Here is a 13,880-nt window from a genome sequence, read left to right as displayed (position 1 = left end):
GGGTGATTTAGATGTGTGAGATGTTTCTTTTGTTAGAACTTGAATCTTATGTCAGTGTGTAAGCCTTGAACTTATATTATGTAAGGCTTGAACGTGGTGTAACTTGTATTGCCTTGAACTTGGTATATGTAAGTAAGGCTTGAACTTGATTAACGTTGCTCAAGATATATGATTTGGTGTTCCTGCTTGCCGCCTCTGTTGAATTGTTGAATTGGTGTGCTCAAGGGACAGGCTTTTGGCTTTTTTGCATGTGTTTATAAGCAGAAAGAAAATGAGCATGTCAATTGTTTGTTTGTTTGTCCCTTGAGCAAATGAAAATTGGTGAATTGTTGAATTGGTGAAATGGTGTGCTCAACGAACAGCTCCGGTTAAGAATTGGTGAATCGTTGAATTGTTGAACGTGTGTGTGTTGAATTTTGGCAGCTAATGTGTGTGTGGTAATCTCACCAAGAAGGTGAGCATATTCACTGTCCAACCCGCATCCACAAACCAAACAAGAGATGGAACCACTCCAACCCACTTTATCCTCCAATCAAACAAGAAACTGGGTCCAACCCAACCCTGCAACCAAACAAGAACTGGGTTCACTCCAACCCAGAAAACTGGGTTGGCTCCAACCCAACGCGCATGGTCCCAAAACCAAACGCATGCTTATATTGGATCGGCGGTTTTCACCTTGGATCAGGCGTTGAGTTGAAAATAATGGATCGAATCTAACTTGATGGTCTGATGGGTCAGGTCGAGTTTTTTTCGAGCGGGTAAATGTGGCCTATGAACAGGTTTATATCAAATCAACGAGGTAGATCATTGAAAACTTCTAAGAGCATAAAAATGAGGTAGCTAATTAGTCACTCCTCTTGTGACAGCCAATAAGCAACATGAATATTACCAATCGCATACACAAATGACAACGATTTATGTGAAAATACTTCTCAATTTGAAGAGTAAAAAACCCAACAAAACCAACCAACGCATTCCAATTTCCACTATAATCAATAATGGGTCCTAGTGTCTTTTCTAGAATTTCTAGAGGATCCCATTCATCAAGTTACAAATTTGATATTAAATAGAACCGCAACCATATAACAAGAGCAAACAAAAAACCATATATATTACACCTTACTATTCAATACCATGGAAAATCGCACACTCCAGTCAACAACTCCACCCAAACAAAACAACACTAGTTTCTAGAGGTTCTAGAAGTATCTTTTTTTCGAAAAGAGGAACTAGAAGTATCTACGTATAGTAGAGATAGTAGATGGGAGGAAAAAGAAGGTGAAAGCGGATAGAATCGAGCAGAGCTCGCCGGGGCTGGTTTCGTCGTTTGGTCCTTCGATGCCTTCTCTCGTGCTGGTGGGTTTCTTTTTTTTTTTTAAACTCTCGTGCTGGTGGTTACCTTTTGTATTGGAGGAGTGCTCAATGCTCATGTTGCTTGTTTGCTGGGAAGGCCGAGCGAAGACATGTTTAGTGCACCAGCCCACTTGCCAATTGAGTAGCCCAACAAGTTCCTAACATACCTCCCTCCATAAATAAAGCCGAAGACAATTGAGTAGCCCAATCCGGATGGTTTGTGTGTTTGGTTAACTGGACAATAATTTGGCCTGTTCCTGCAGATGGAAAAGTTGGCTCTGAGGCTGGCTTCGCATAAATGAAAATTTCCTTCATTTCTAGCCGGCCTGGCTCACTAGAAGCGATGAAACATGCGGAGGACACACAACGCTCTGTATCTATGCACTGTTCATTTCAGCTGAAATGATCGTGGACTATAAGTGGCTGGTTTGGTGTGAAAGAAAAATATTGTTGTAGCTTATAATCCACGATTGTATAAGCCGAAACGAACAGGCTGCACTCGGCTCAACGAGTCAATAAAACAAACTTGCTCAGGTGCATGTGCATCAGTCAGTGCATGCGCTAAACCAGGCTCTGGCTGGCCTGGTCTTGAAGTTCAGCCAGGCCCGAAACATTCAAGGTATACCAAGCATGCCTGAAACATCCAGCAAATTGAGGAACAAATCATTTGTTACAAGCCCAAGCATGTTCGCTTGCTCGTAAACGATCATAAATTTCCAGTCAGAAACAGTATTTTTCTTTCACACCAAACCAGCCAGCAGTAAATAATCCATGATCGTTTACGGCCTCCCGAACAGGCTCAGCCAGGAATAGCAGCAGATCGTAAGCATGCCCGAAACAGCCAGGCCCGAAGCTTCTTGTTTCATTGCCTTGCCGGGGCCTCACCTCCGGACAACAAACAAATGCAAACAACAATTTCTGTTTTTCACGACAGACTGAGATGAGTAGCGATGGCAATATGCCATGTTCAGATATCAGAATTTGTAGAGCAAGACATGTTCTAAGGGGAAGCATCAATTACAAAAGTACAATAGCAATTACACAGCCAGCTGGAGCAAGTAGCCCTGAAATCCATTTCAAGTACCATAGGCGGGTTCTGAAAATTGCAACATACATGATGGATTGAGTACACCCTAGAGTTAAGCAGTTCAACAGGAAAAAAAAAAAACAACTCGGATACCTGAAACGAGCATACAGTCTAATGGCAGAAAAAAAAATCCAGCCAAGCACATGCCTAGAGTAGCTCATCAGCCTCATCATCTTTCACTTTCTTTCACAACATCACCCCAGATGCACTCTTTCAGTTCAGAAATCACAAAAAAAATCCCTAGAAGAATTCAAATTCTAGATAATTATCTGGCCCCTTTTGGTTAGCGACTGGCGCGACCTTTCCATTTGCTGATGGCACTTGCTTTGGGCGACACTCAAGCTCAACAGGCTTTGGTATGTCTGGAGGGCTCGCGCACCTTATGAGAGCCCAGTTCACGCCCTCGAAGAAAGGATGCTGTTTTATCTCGGTAGCACCGCGCTTGTACCCAAGTCGGTGCTGTGGGTCCTTGACTAGCAATCCCCTTATCATGTCCCTCGCAGAGAAGCTCACTATTGGGGACTCTGGGAACCTCAAGGGCTGGCCAACAACGTTGAAGAGTGTAGCCCGGTTGCCTGAACCTTTGAAAGGGGTCTTGCCAAACAAAAGCTCGTAAAAGAATATGCCAAAGGTCCACCAATCCACAGCACTTCCATGGCCCTCCCCTTTTATTATTTCTGGGGCCAAGTACTCATGGGTGCCAACAAAGGACATCGAGCGAGCATCAGTTGGCTCAGCAATGAGCTCTGGGAAGAGGTTCTCTTGGTTTGGAGCATCAGGCTTTGACTTCTCCTTCTTGGACTTGGACTTGGATTTAGATTTGGAGAAGAACCGGGGGCCAAAGCAAGTAGTTGGAGCTACACAAGAGGGCTGAATGCAGGATGGCTCGATGCAAGCAGGCTGGGCACAGTATGCTGCATTGTTCCTCTGCATTGCATCTAGGCCAGGATTTGCAGACTTGATCACCGTTGGGCTTACTGAACAGCGAAGAGAGAGATCAAAGTCTGACAGCATGATGTGGCCATCTTCCCGAACGAGGACATTTTCTGGTTTAAGATCACGGTATATAATCCCAAGCATATGCAGGTATTCCAATGCAAGGAGCACCTCTGCTACATAGAACCTGAAACATCAAGATATCTAATCAGTGCCAAATAAGTTAAAGTCATTTTAATGAAGCCAGAAAATAGCACAAATTTATAAATAGATCAGAATTTCAACATTAGCACCTAAAGCATCTCAAGATAGATGCCATCCAATGAGTATCTAAACTATTGTAGAATTGTATCAACATATAAATGCAACGAGAAACTTCTGAAGGGGCATACAACAGTATCTCACCGCCTGAATCAACAGCAATAAACATGTTTGCGTTAGCACATGAAAATGCATAAACATTGCATATGCACCTGACCATGTGGGTACAAAAAAATCATTCCACACAAAATGATGATAGAACAAAATTGCAATGCAAACATGTTGACCTGCAGATAAGCACTCCTGATTAAATAAATAAATAAAAAGCTAACCAGCAAATTACGCAAGATATTGAACTTATTGTTAGCAGAAGTACATACTTTGCTGCTTGCTCTGAAAAATATTTCCCAGGCTGCCTTTGGCGAAGAGTATGAAGGTCCCCTCCAGGGCAGAATTCCATAACCAAGCATGAAAACTTATCTGTCTCAAAATGAGTATACAGGGTTGGTAGAAATGGATGATCCAGGGACTGCAGGATCTCCCGCTCAGTCTGAGCTCGAAGCAGCTTCTTCCGACTCGCCAAAGAAGTCTTATCCATAACCTTCATTGCAAAGTAACTTCGTGTACCACTCAATTCAGAGAGGTACACACTTCCTATATCACCAGAACCCAACTTCTTAAGCAGCCTAAAATGATTCAGACCAAGAACATTATCCCTGGACTTGACCACATGGATCGCCTCCCACCTTGAATCATTCCCCTTGTGTGGCTTCGTGGTGGCACTGCTCATGCTGCTGCAGGAGCTCTCATCACTAATATCACTGCCCGTGCTCGCACGGCACATGCTGCTCTTCCCACTCTCAGTGAAATCAGCCCGTGTACTCATCGTCGCACTACCACTGGTCTTCCTCAAACTACTTGTCCCATCACTCACTTTAGCAGAAGTGAAGCCGTCACTTGTACTGCTCTTCTGGGACGTTTTCTTTTCCTTATTCCCATTACCATCCAAGTTTTCCTCCACTTTCAACTCACCTGAATCCCCATCCAGGACCGGCGGCGACTCATCGCCAGGGACTGAAGAGACACCTGAAGAATCCTTGTCCACCACAGAAGGTGGAGACTCTTGCTGCTGGTGGGACGGTGGTAGCTTCTCTTTCGTCACCTCAGCTCCGGGTTCTTGTCTGTCATCTTTTCCTGCTTCCTTTGCCTTTGCCGTTTGCCCAGCCATGCTTGGCGAGACAGATTTGAGAAGACAGCAATCGCGTAGGAGCAGTTGATCAGGAACACAGAAGTGCAGACTCTAACAGGCGCGGAAACACCACAATTTCTCCACCTTCTCTAAACTTTCAGCAGAGTGGCAGCACAATCCCCAACTCCTGATCTGAAAATCAATTAGCCACGTTAGCAACAGAACTACAAAAGGTTCTGCAAGAAAACCAGGTTGCAGAGTGAGCAATCCAACAAAAACGAAATAAATGAACAAGGAAACACTAATCCACAACGAGCACGACAGGCAGAAAACGAGCAAAGCAAACACGAGCAAAGCAAACACACGGCGGCGGATACCTATGTGAGAGATAGAAAGGAAAAGAAGAAGAGGAGCCTTTTCAGGATCCTTGGGCAAGAAATCACCTCGCAGGCTCCCCGACAAGCTAGTGCGAGTGCTACGAGCACGCGTTTGACAACAGATCCAGCGCCCCATAACGCCGCATCAACACTCCCCCAAAAGGCCAAGCACTAGAACGAGGGCTCAAAAATCACAAGCCCCCACCCCGGCATCCCCCACAAAATAGGTGTGCGCGAAGTGGGCCAGCGCCAGAGAGATTAGCAAAGAAAGGGAAAAAAAATCAGATGTCCCAACCAAAGCGAACGGGAAGAAAAGGGGGGCGGGGGGCAGACTAAACTAAAGCACGAGCAGCAGAGGCATTGCAACCTGGAACAGCTGCGAGCTCACAAGACGCACAACTCGCTGCCCCCGCTTTTCTCTCCACCCCCCCGGAAAAAAAGAAGGGGAGAGGCAGGTATGATGGAGCACACCGGAATCATGAGGCAACAGCACAGCACATCCGCGCGTGGTGTGCTCCGCCCTCGTCCGCGTCAGGACATGGGGGCACTGATAACTCCGGTGGCCAGTGAATGCGGCAGCGGAAGATTTATAAAGACGAGGGCGGGGGGAGGAGGAGGAGGAGGTGGTGGGTTGGATCTGGAAAGTGATGGGGGGAGGCATTAAAGCAACAGATCAGGAATGGTCATCCCCACCTGGGGAAAATGACACCCGAATCAATCAGTCAGCCGGCGGTCATTCATTCAACCAGTCAGCCGGCGAGCGGGGGAGAAGGAGGAGGAGGAGGTACCTTTGCTAGCAGGACCGAGGAGCGGCCATGGCGCTGCCGGTGCTGACTGAGAGGTGAGAGACGGCGCCTCCTGTACCTGTAGGAGACTCACATGACCGAGCCATGGCGATGGCGCGACGCGGACCTGAGCTGCATAGCGGCTATCCCCTGGTACTGAGAGCGAGGGCGAGTGATTGGTGTGGGGGCTTGTGGGGATTCAGGCGGCGAGGGCGAGGCCAAGTGCAAAGGAGACAAAGGGTGTGCGAGGGTGGGACGGACGGGTCAAAGGCAAAGGTTTGGTGGTAAAAGGATACGCTTTTCGGGTGGATCAACAAAGGGGTTACTCCTCCTCGCTAATCTAATGGCGATGCCGATGCGCTTGGGGAACCGCCGCCCTGCCCCTGGGGCCTGCGCGCAGCGTGCAGCCCGTGCATGGCGTGGCGTGGGCCTCGCGTTGCCCGAGACTCGCGGCGCAAACAGCCCCTACGCTGGGAAAGCCTCTGACAGGTGGGGCTCGACCCTAATAACACGTGTAACGTGAGAACATTTTCAATCCTTTTGACGAGTAACTGAATAGTTCTGTGCGTATCTCTGAAGATTTTGTGAAATTTATGAACAGGATTTATTTTGATTTTCTTGATGGCAACCATCCCTGAGAGACTGCGTTCCAGTGATTTGGAGTATCGGCTCAAGATTGATTGGAATTCTTATGTTCGTGACTTCGTTCACCTGGTGCCGAGTAGCAATACACACACTACAGATAGTCACACTCACACAACCGGCTGGTCTGCAGTCTATTGGCCGGCAGTTTCGGTAAGGGCTCGTTTGATGTTTGCATGTTCACTTTAATCCATGTGTGTTAGAGTAAAATTAAATAAAATTTAGTTTAATTTTACTCTAATCCACTCGAACGCATGTTTTATATATATATATATATATATATATATATATATATATATATATATATATATATATATATATATATATATATATATATATATATATATATATATATATATACACACACACACAAACAAGACCTAAAGAGGAATAAAAAATGGCCACACCCCGTCCATCGCACTAGCTCATCTCGGATGCACAAAAGCAGCCTTGGAATTACACCTCGATATATCGAGCTGAGTGATTAAACCGATCGCCCTTGATTTTGCGGTTCGGCTAATCTCGGTGCGGCTGCGCCGGTCTTGAGTTGGGCTAGCAGTGAGGCTACAACCACGAGACCAAAATCATAGCCGCTGTGCTCGAGGCTTTCGGCGGATAGAACAACTTCCGTGAAATCTCTCCGTTACACATTGCTCCTTCCATCTGTGAAAACAAATTGTAAACAAATCAAATTTTCTTGGGTTTGTAAAGTTTATAAAAAATAATATCGATACGTATGTCTTTAAATAGTTTATTCTTAAAATATATTTATAATGAATCTAATAATATTTATTTAGTTTTATAAATGTTAGTATTTTTATACGGATTTGGTCAAAGTTGAAGAGCTATGAACCAAGTTGAAATCGTTTGATCTTCAACCGCAAAATGTCAACCTTGAAACTTTTTGGGACATGGGATTATAAGTCACTTTGGTTTTGCTCTAAATCAAGCTTCTCTAAGGCCCCGTTCGCTTCGCTGAAAAAACAAGCTGAAATACTGTTCCGGCTAATTTGTTGTGAGAGAAAAATATTGTTCCAGCTGAAAAAACAAGCTGAAAAGTACGGATTATAAGAGAAGCGAACGAGGCCTAAGAACATCTTTAGCAGTAGCCTTCAAATCAGGACCTCTACTTTTGATTTGAGAGTAATCCTCATTTTTTAGGGCCTAATTTTTTGCATCTGCTCTAGCAGAAGCTCTCAAGTAAAAGCCCCTGAATTCATCCTAATAGACATTGTTATATAGGCCCCACTTGCCATGCTCGGTTCTTTCCCGTCCTCGATCTCGTAGCTTTGCGCCAGCCGTTGCGGAGATCGCGCCCCCAGATCCCACGCGCCGGTAGTCAAGGGAAGAGGCGGGCCTCACCGGACCCCAAGTGCCTCCAACCATCATCGGGAGGAAGAACGCGCATTGGGTGTCTATTGGCCACTGAGACGAACGCCTTCAGCCACTGCCACGCATCGGGAAGGTGGTCGTGTGGAGGCGCACCAGACTCGAGTGAGCCAGTTTTCGACGAGGGCTAGGCGGGCAGCAGTGTGGGCATCGGGCCCACTGTAGACCTAGCTGGCGGCAACAAGCGCGGTGACCCGATGCTAGCACGACAGGTGGCTAGTGGCGCGGCGGTGGTCCCCAATGAGCAACGCAGTCTCGGACAATGGTTCAAACCGGGAAGTGGCATGGTGTAAGGTCGAGATGGCGTGTGATGACGCAGGCAGAGTAGTGTTGCTGGAGGTGACCGGACGCTGGTGCTGCGTCCAATCGCGACCGACCGGACGTGTCTGGTCATGTCCGGTACCTTATTGGAAACGGCCGGACGCTGGGGTTGTTGCGTCCGGTCAGTTCAAGCTGGAGCGTCTGGTTGTCAGATGACCGTTGAGATCGGATGAACAGCATTTGAAGAAGGGGACACGTGGCGTGCATCGCACGACCGGACGCTAAGGTCCAGCGTCCGGTCGATCGGACCGGAGCGTCCGATCGTCCGGACCGGAGCGTCCGATCGTCCCGAATTTTGCCCAGTGAAGGGGTAACGGCTCTATTTGTTCGTGGGGTTATAAATAGAAGCCATGGTCAGCCTTGGGCCGGTAGCTGAGCACACTAAAGCCTTGGTGGCTTGTGTAGTAGTGCTTGGGAGCCCTCCATCTCACATATGCTTGATAGTGATCATCCGATTGTGTGAGAGAGCGATTCTAGTATGATTGCATCGTGAGGTTGCATCGAGTGGCACTAGGTGATCGAGTTGCAAGCCGGTGGTTCTTGTTACTCTTGGAGGTTGCCATCTCCTAGACGGCTTGGTGGTGGTCTCCGTCGAAGCCCGCAAGAAGCTTGTGCGGTGCTCCAGAGAAGAGCTTTGTGAGGGGCATTGTGCTCGCCCCGCGGGAGCCGCGAAGAGCAACTTTAGTCGAGCGTGTCATTGAGCTACCCTCACTTTCGGGGTAGGTTCTTGCGGTGCCCGACGTGCAGGCTTGGCGGGTGATGCCAATTAGCCGTCGAACCACCAAGTGAGCGGTCGACACAACGGGGACTAGCGTGTTGGCAAGCACGTGAACCTCAGGAGAAAAATCACCGTGTCGACCTTGTTCTTCCCGTTAGTTTGCAATCCCCTTTTACAAGCTTGCATATACATTTCATATACATTGTGCTTGTGTAGTTGCTCTTGTAATTAGTTAGCTTGTGTAGCTTACTAGTTACCTTCTTGCTTGTGTAGCATAGAAGTAGCTCCCTTGCGTGGCTAATTTGGTTTGTGTAACCTTGTTAGTCACATTACTTAGTTTGTGTAGCTAAGTATTTGCGCTCTCTAATTTGGCATTGGTTGCCTTGATATTGAGCATTGCTAGTGAGTTTAGTTGGCTTTGTGCTTTTGCTTACTAGCATGTGTAGGAGCTCCTATGTTGCTTAAAATACTAGTGGCATAAGTTTGTGTGACCTTGCTTCTAGAATTAGTTAGGTAAGCTCTAGCTAGCCCGGCATCTTTGTTGCTTAATTAGTATTTTTGGAAGGTGCTAGAGAACATAGATAGAGTGGTATAGTCTTGGCTAGACCGATAGTCTTAATTCCGCACTTATTTCGGTTAGCCGACGCGATTAATTTTAGAAAGGACTATTCACCCCCCCTTTAGTCCGCTATCTCGACCTTACAAGTGGTATCAAAGCCAGGTCTCTCATTTGTGGTCTTCACTGACCCGAGATGATGGCGTCTAATGGGCTAGATGTTTGTGAGGCACACATTTTTTATGGCACAAACTTTGTACTTTGGAAAAATCACATGCTTGATCATTTTCGTGCAAAGGGACCTAAATTTTGGTGGGTTGTCACAAGTGGTCTCACCCATGTCTTGGACCATAGAAATCTCATTAAAGCTCAAAGAGTTCTCTATGAATTTGATGTACATGCTTGTTGTTTTCTAATGGATGCTTTAAGCTTTGATTTGATGAAACAAGTAAACATCAAGAGAACCGCTCGTGAGATATGGGAGTCCATCAAGGAAACCTTCGGTGATTCCTCCACATGGGATGATGGCAAATTCAAGAAGGAGGTGCATGAGTGTGTTGAGCATAACCACAATTTGGTGATTGTGGAAGATTGCTCCACCTCATGGTCAAGTGATGATGATGATGATCGATCTACTACAAGTTTACTTGACAAGGTTGATGATGCCACAAGTGTTGCAAGTGATGATGCTACCCCATGCACACTTGATGGTGATGTTGGTTCATGCTCAAGCCATGATGATGATGCTACTACAAGCTCTCCAACTACACCACATTGTCTCATATTACAAGGTGACACCAAGATATCAAATGATAATGTGGTTGATCATGTTGATTCATATGATGAGCTTGTTAGTAGACTTGCTAGCATGACCATGTCTTTAGATAATGAGAAAGCTAAAACATTGAACTTAAAAAATGAAAACTCATTTCTAAAGAACTCTTGTGAAGAACATAAGAAATTACTTGATGCTTATAAATCTTCACATGATGAGCTAAAATTGAATCATGAGACACTACTTGCATCTCATGATGAATTATTACAACAACATGCTTCTCTCATTAAAGTGTTTACAAAGAAACTTAAAAATAATGAGAGCTCATCACATGGATCAAATGATAAATTGCAAAATGTTGCTAACCCTTGTGATGTAGGCAACAAGCATGTATCCACCTCTTGTGATGATTTATTAGATATGCCATGCTCTTCACATATAGATGCTTGTTCTACTTCTATGTCTTGTGAGACTAACCTTTTGAAGGAGAACAATGAGCTAAATGAACAAGTGAAGAAATTGAGCAACAAGTTAGAGAGGTGCTACAACTCTCAAATCACCTTTGAGCATATGTTGAAGACTCAAAGAAACTTTGGTGACAAGAGTAGAGTCGGCTTCAAGACTAGCAAAGTCAATCATCAAGAAAGCCACAATGACACAAATGGCATTGGCTTCAACAAGAGCAAGATCAAGGGCAAAAGATGGAGCAAGAGAAGATATGAAAGAGAAATGAAGAAGCAAGAACAAGAGAAGCTCTCTCATTTCATGTGCTTCAAGTGCCATGAAGTGGGACATCTTGCAAATGGTTATCCCAATGAAGAAATGCTCAAGTTGAAGAAAGAAGAAGAGAGGCTAAGGCATGTTAAGTGCTTCAAGTGCCGCACTTGGGGTCATCTTACCTCAATGTGCCCAACCAAGCAATTGGTGAAGCAACTAAAAGAGCCTCAACCAAAGCCACAAGTTGAGCAAGAGAAGACACCCCAAGAGCAAATCAAGATCAACCATGAAGATGGTGATGATTTGATAATAAAGAAGAAGAAAACAAGAAGGGGTGGAAAGGCAAGGCATCCAATGTAAACTCAAGATGCCAAGATGATGAGCAAGAATGAAGATGAGAAAAAAGATTATGCTCGCATCAAGTGCTTCAAGTGTGGAAGTACGGGACACTTTGCCTCTAAGTGTCCTACCAAGCTTGAGAAGAAGGCTCAAGTAATCCATGAGAGGCAAGGCAATGAGAAGCACCACATGAGCAAGAAAGAGAAGGCTCAATCAAAGAGAAAGTGCTACTCATGCCGGGAAAGGGGACACATGGCACATTTATGTCCCCTAGGTAAAATTTCTAAGCCCATTTCAATTGATGATCATGATGTGCTTAGGAAGGATGGTAATGGTACCTCTATGATTGCTATTGCAAAACATCCCGCTACTCATACTAAGGCGTTGCCTAAGTATGTTGCTCCTAATTTGAGAGGACCCAAACTTGTTTGGGTACCATCAAAAAGTGGATGATTAATTGTAGGTACCATCGGCATTGGAGACTTGATTCAATTGATTTCATATTGATCATCATATATTGAGTCAAGTTATGAAGCTTAGTGCACATCCAAACCCAATGCCAAGAGAAAATTGAGTGAAGTCCAAGTGCTATCAATATACAAGTGCTATAATTCAAGTTGTTGGTAATTCATTGGATATATTTGATGACTTGCAAATAATTGAGTTAAAGCTTGCTAGTTGGATGATCATGAGCTAACCAAGGTATATCTCTTGTTGATCATTTCATTTGGGTGCATATGAGTTGATTGAATTGGATAAATATGCAATGTTGCTTGCTATGAGATGATTGAATGGATAATTGATTATTAGTCAAGTTTGGATTGATTTGTGTTGGATAAGTTCATAAGATGACATTTAGTAAGTGGATTGAATGGATTTATATCTTGTGAAAGTATTCAAACGAGTTAGTTTCAAGTTTGATTCATATTTGATGAAGTATAGCTCAAGTGATTGAAATATGTCCTATATTGAAAATCTGAGTGAGCTGTGATCTTAGCCATGTTTGAGTAATCAACACTTATTGGATTGGCATAAAAATTGGTGTACATACTCTAGGCTTATGGTATAAGATGTTGTACAATTTTCATGAGAATTGGATAAGAAATGCTTCGGTTTTGGAGTGGATCTTGTCAGCTATAGTGCAGCTGTTTTCAGCATGTAGCAGTGGTGGAAGAATTGAAATCTGATAGCAATTTAGAAGTCAAATGAAGCTAAAATTTTTACAGATGCTAGGTAACTTAGTATTGCACACCTCCACCAAATATAGTGGTATTTGGATTTGTACTTTGGGAGATATGCTTATTTATTTAAAGGGTATAAAATCTGTCAGAAAAGTAACAAATGTTGGATTGATCTAGAGTCACTTTGATTGAAAGGTCCTCAAGTTGGAAACATGTTTATAAGTAATTGAGGTACCTAAGTTTGGTTTTGAGATGATCTAGAAGCATGACAAGCAAAGAGTACAAGGCCATTTGATTGTGGAGTGTACTTTGCACACATTCGGTACTCAAATTGAAAGATCAAGATCAAACTCAAGATGAAGTGAAGTTTAAGTTCTAGTAACTATTGAAAATCATTTGGTAGAAAGAAAAGGACTTAAACAAGAAGAAAGAAAATGACTTAAAGAAGGAATCAAGGTTACTCACCAAGTTAAGTCCATCACTTGAATCAATCAATCAAGTCATTTCAAGTGAGTATCAAGAATAATTCTTGGAGAGAGAGGTCACTTCTCCCTAGTGTAGGGGCTTGCCGCCTATGAGTAGGTAAACCAAATGTGGTACTTGGAAGGCTAACATAGAAGTGGTGATTTGAGGAACATCTGAGATGCTTAGTTGAAGCAATCAAAAGGGTTGATCAAGAAAAAGCAAGCAACATCCAAAAGAGAGCTAGTCATGATATTTCAAGTGATATTCTCAAATTGATGCTCTCATGCAAGCAAAAATCAAAAGATAAAGCAAGCCAACCACAACAAGAAAGTGCACTTAATCATAAGTGGTATTCATTTCATATGGGTGAAGAATGAAATTCAACATGGTATCTATTGGTCTTCACTAAGCTTATAATTGGACTTCACATTGCTATTGAAGTAATGAATTAGAATCTATGTGACTATCCTCTACTCCAATATAGCAAAGGTATCATTGTAATATGCATGATCATTTTATCTCTTACTAGTATGCAGTTAGTGCATATAGTACATGCTTCATAGGATCATGCATAACAAATGAAATGCTTAAATTTATAGCCTACCACTATTGTTTGAATGATTACTTGATCTAGTGGTTAGTACATGAATTTGTTCATGAGCTAGTGAACCCAAGTACTTGACTCAATTTGAATTACTAACAAGTGACAAGTACAATATTGGCAAGATAACCCTTGCAAGAGGTGTGAAGAAGCTTGTCATTGGTTTAAACCGAACTTGGAAGCTTAGG

At 44.0% G+C, this 13,880-nt stretch overlaps 1 protein-coding gene across 5 annotated transcripts; it reads right to left on the bottom strand.

The window, feature by feature from the left end:
* Positions 1–2,349: 2,349 nt before the first annotated feature.
* On the bottom strand, positions 2,350–6,224 carry LOC136542068 (serine/threonine-protein kinase D6PK-like). Of its 5 annotated transcripts, none has more exons than XM_066534342.1 (3): positions 5,992–6,224; positions 4,018–5,018; positions 2,350–3,563 (listed from the first exon to the last, which is right to left on the bottom strand). In XM_066534342.1, the coding sequence occupies exons 2-3, from the start codon at positions 4,863–4,865 to the stop codon at positions 2,681–2,683; spliced, it is 1,731 nt and encodes a 576-aa protein (XP_066390439.1). In that variant the 5' UTR covers positions 4,866–5,018; positions 5,992–6,224; the 3' UTR covers positions 2,350–2,680. The 5 variants fall into 5 exon arrangements, with proteins under 5 accessions (XP_066390439.1, XP_066390440.1, XP_066390441.1 ...); XM_066534343.1 differs by having other exon boundaries at positions 4,018–5,013; XM_066534344.1 differs by lacking the exon at positions 5,992–6,224 and adding an exon at positions 5,675–5,806.
* Between the last annotated feature and the right edge of the window lie 7,656 nt (positions 6,225–13,880).

The sequence above is a fragment of the Miscanthus floridulus genome, chromosome 3 (assembly GCF_019320115.1).
Source record: "Miscanthus floridulus cultivar M001 chromosome 3, ASM1932011v1, whole genome shotgun sequence".
In the NCBI taxonomy this organism is placed as follows: Eukaryota; Viridiplantae; Streptophyta; class Magnoliopsida; order Poales; family Poaceae; genus Miscanthus; species Miscanthus floridulus.
Note: the sequence above shows the minus strand (reverse complement) of the source record. Positions and strands in the feature narration are given on the sequence as shown.

What these genes read in the sequence shown, in the direction of transcription:
- LOC136542068 (XM_066534342.1), bottom strand. Translation starts at nt 4,865, where the DNA reads ATGGCTGGGCAAACGGCAAAGGCAAAGGAAGCAGGAAAAGATGACAGA. An exon ending in TTTTCAGAGCAAGCAGCAAA is followed by an intron (nt 3,564 to 4,017) that starts GTATGTACTTCT and finishes TTGATGTTTCAG; the next exon opens with GTTCTATGTAGCAGAGGTGC.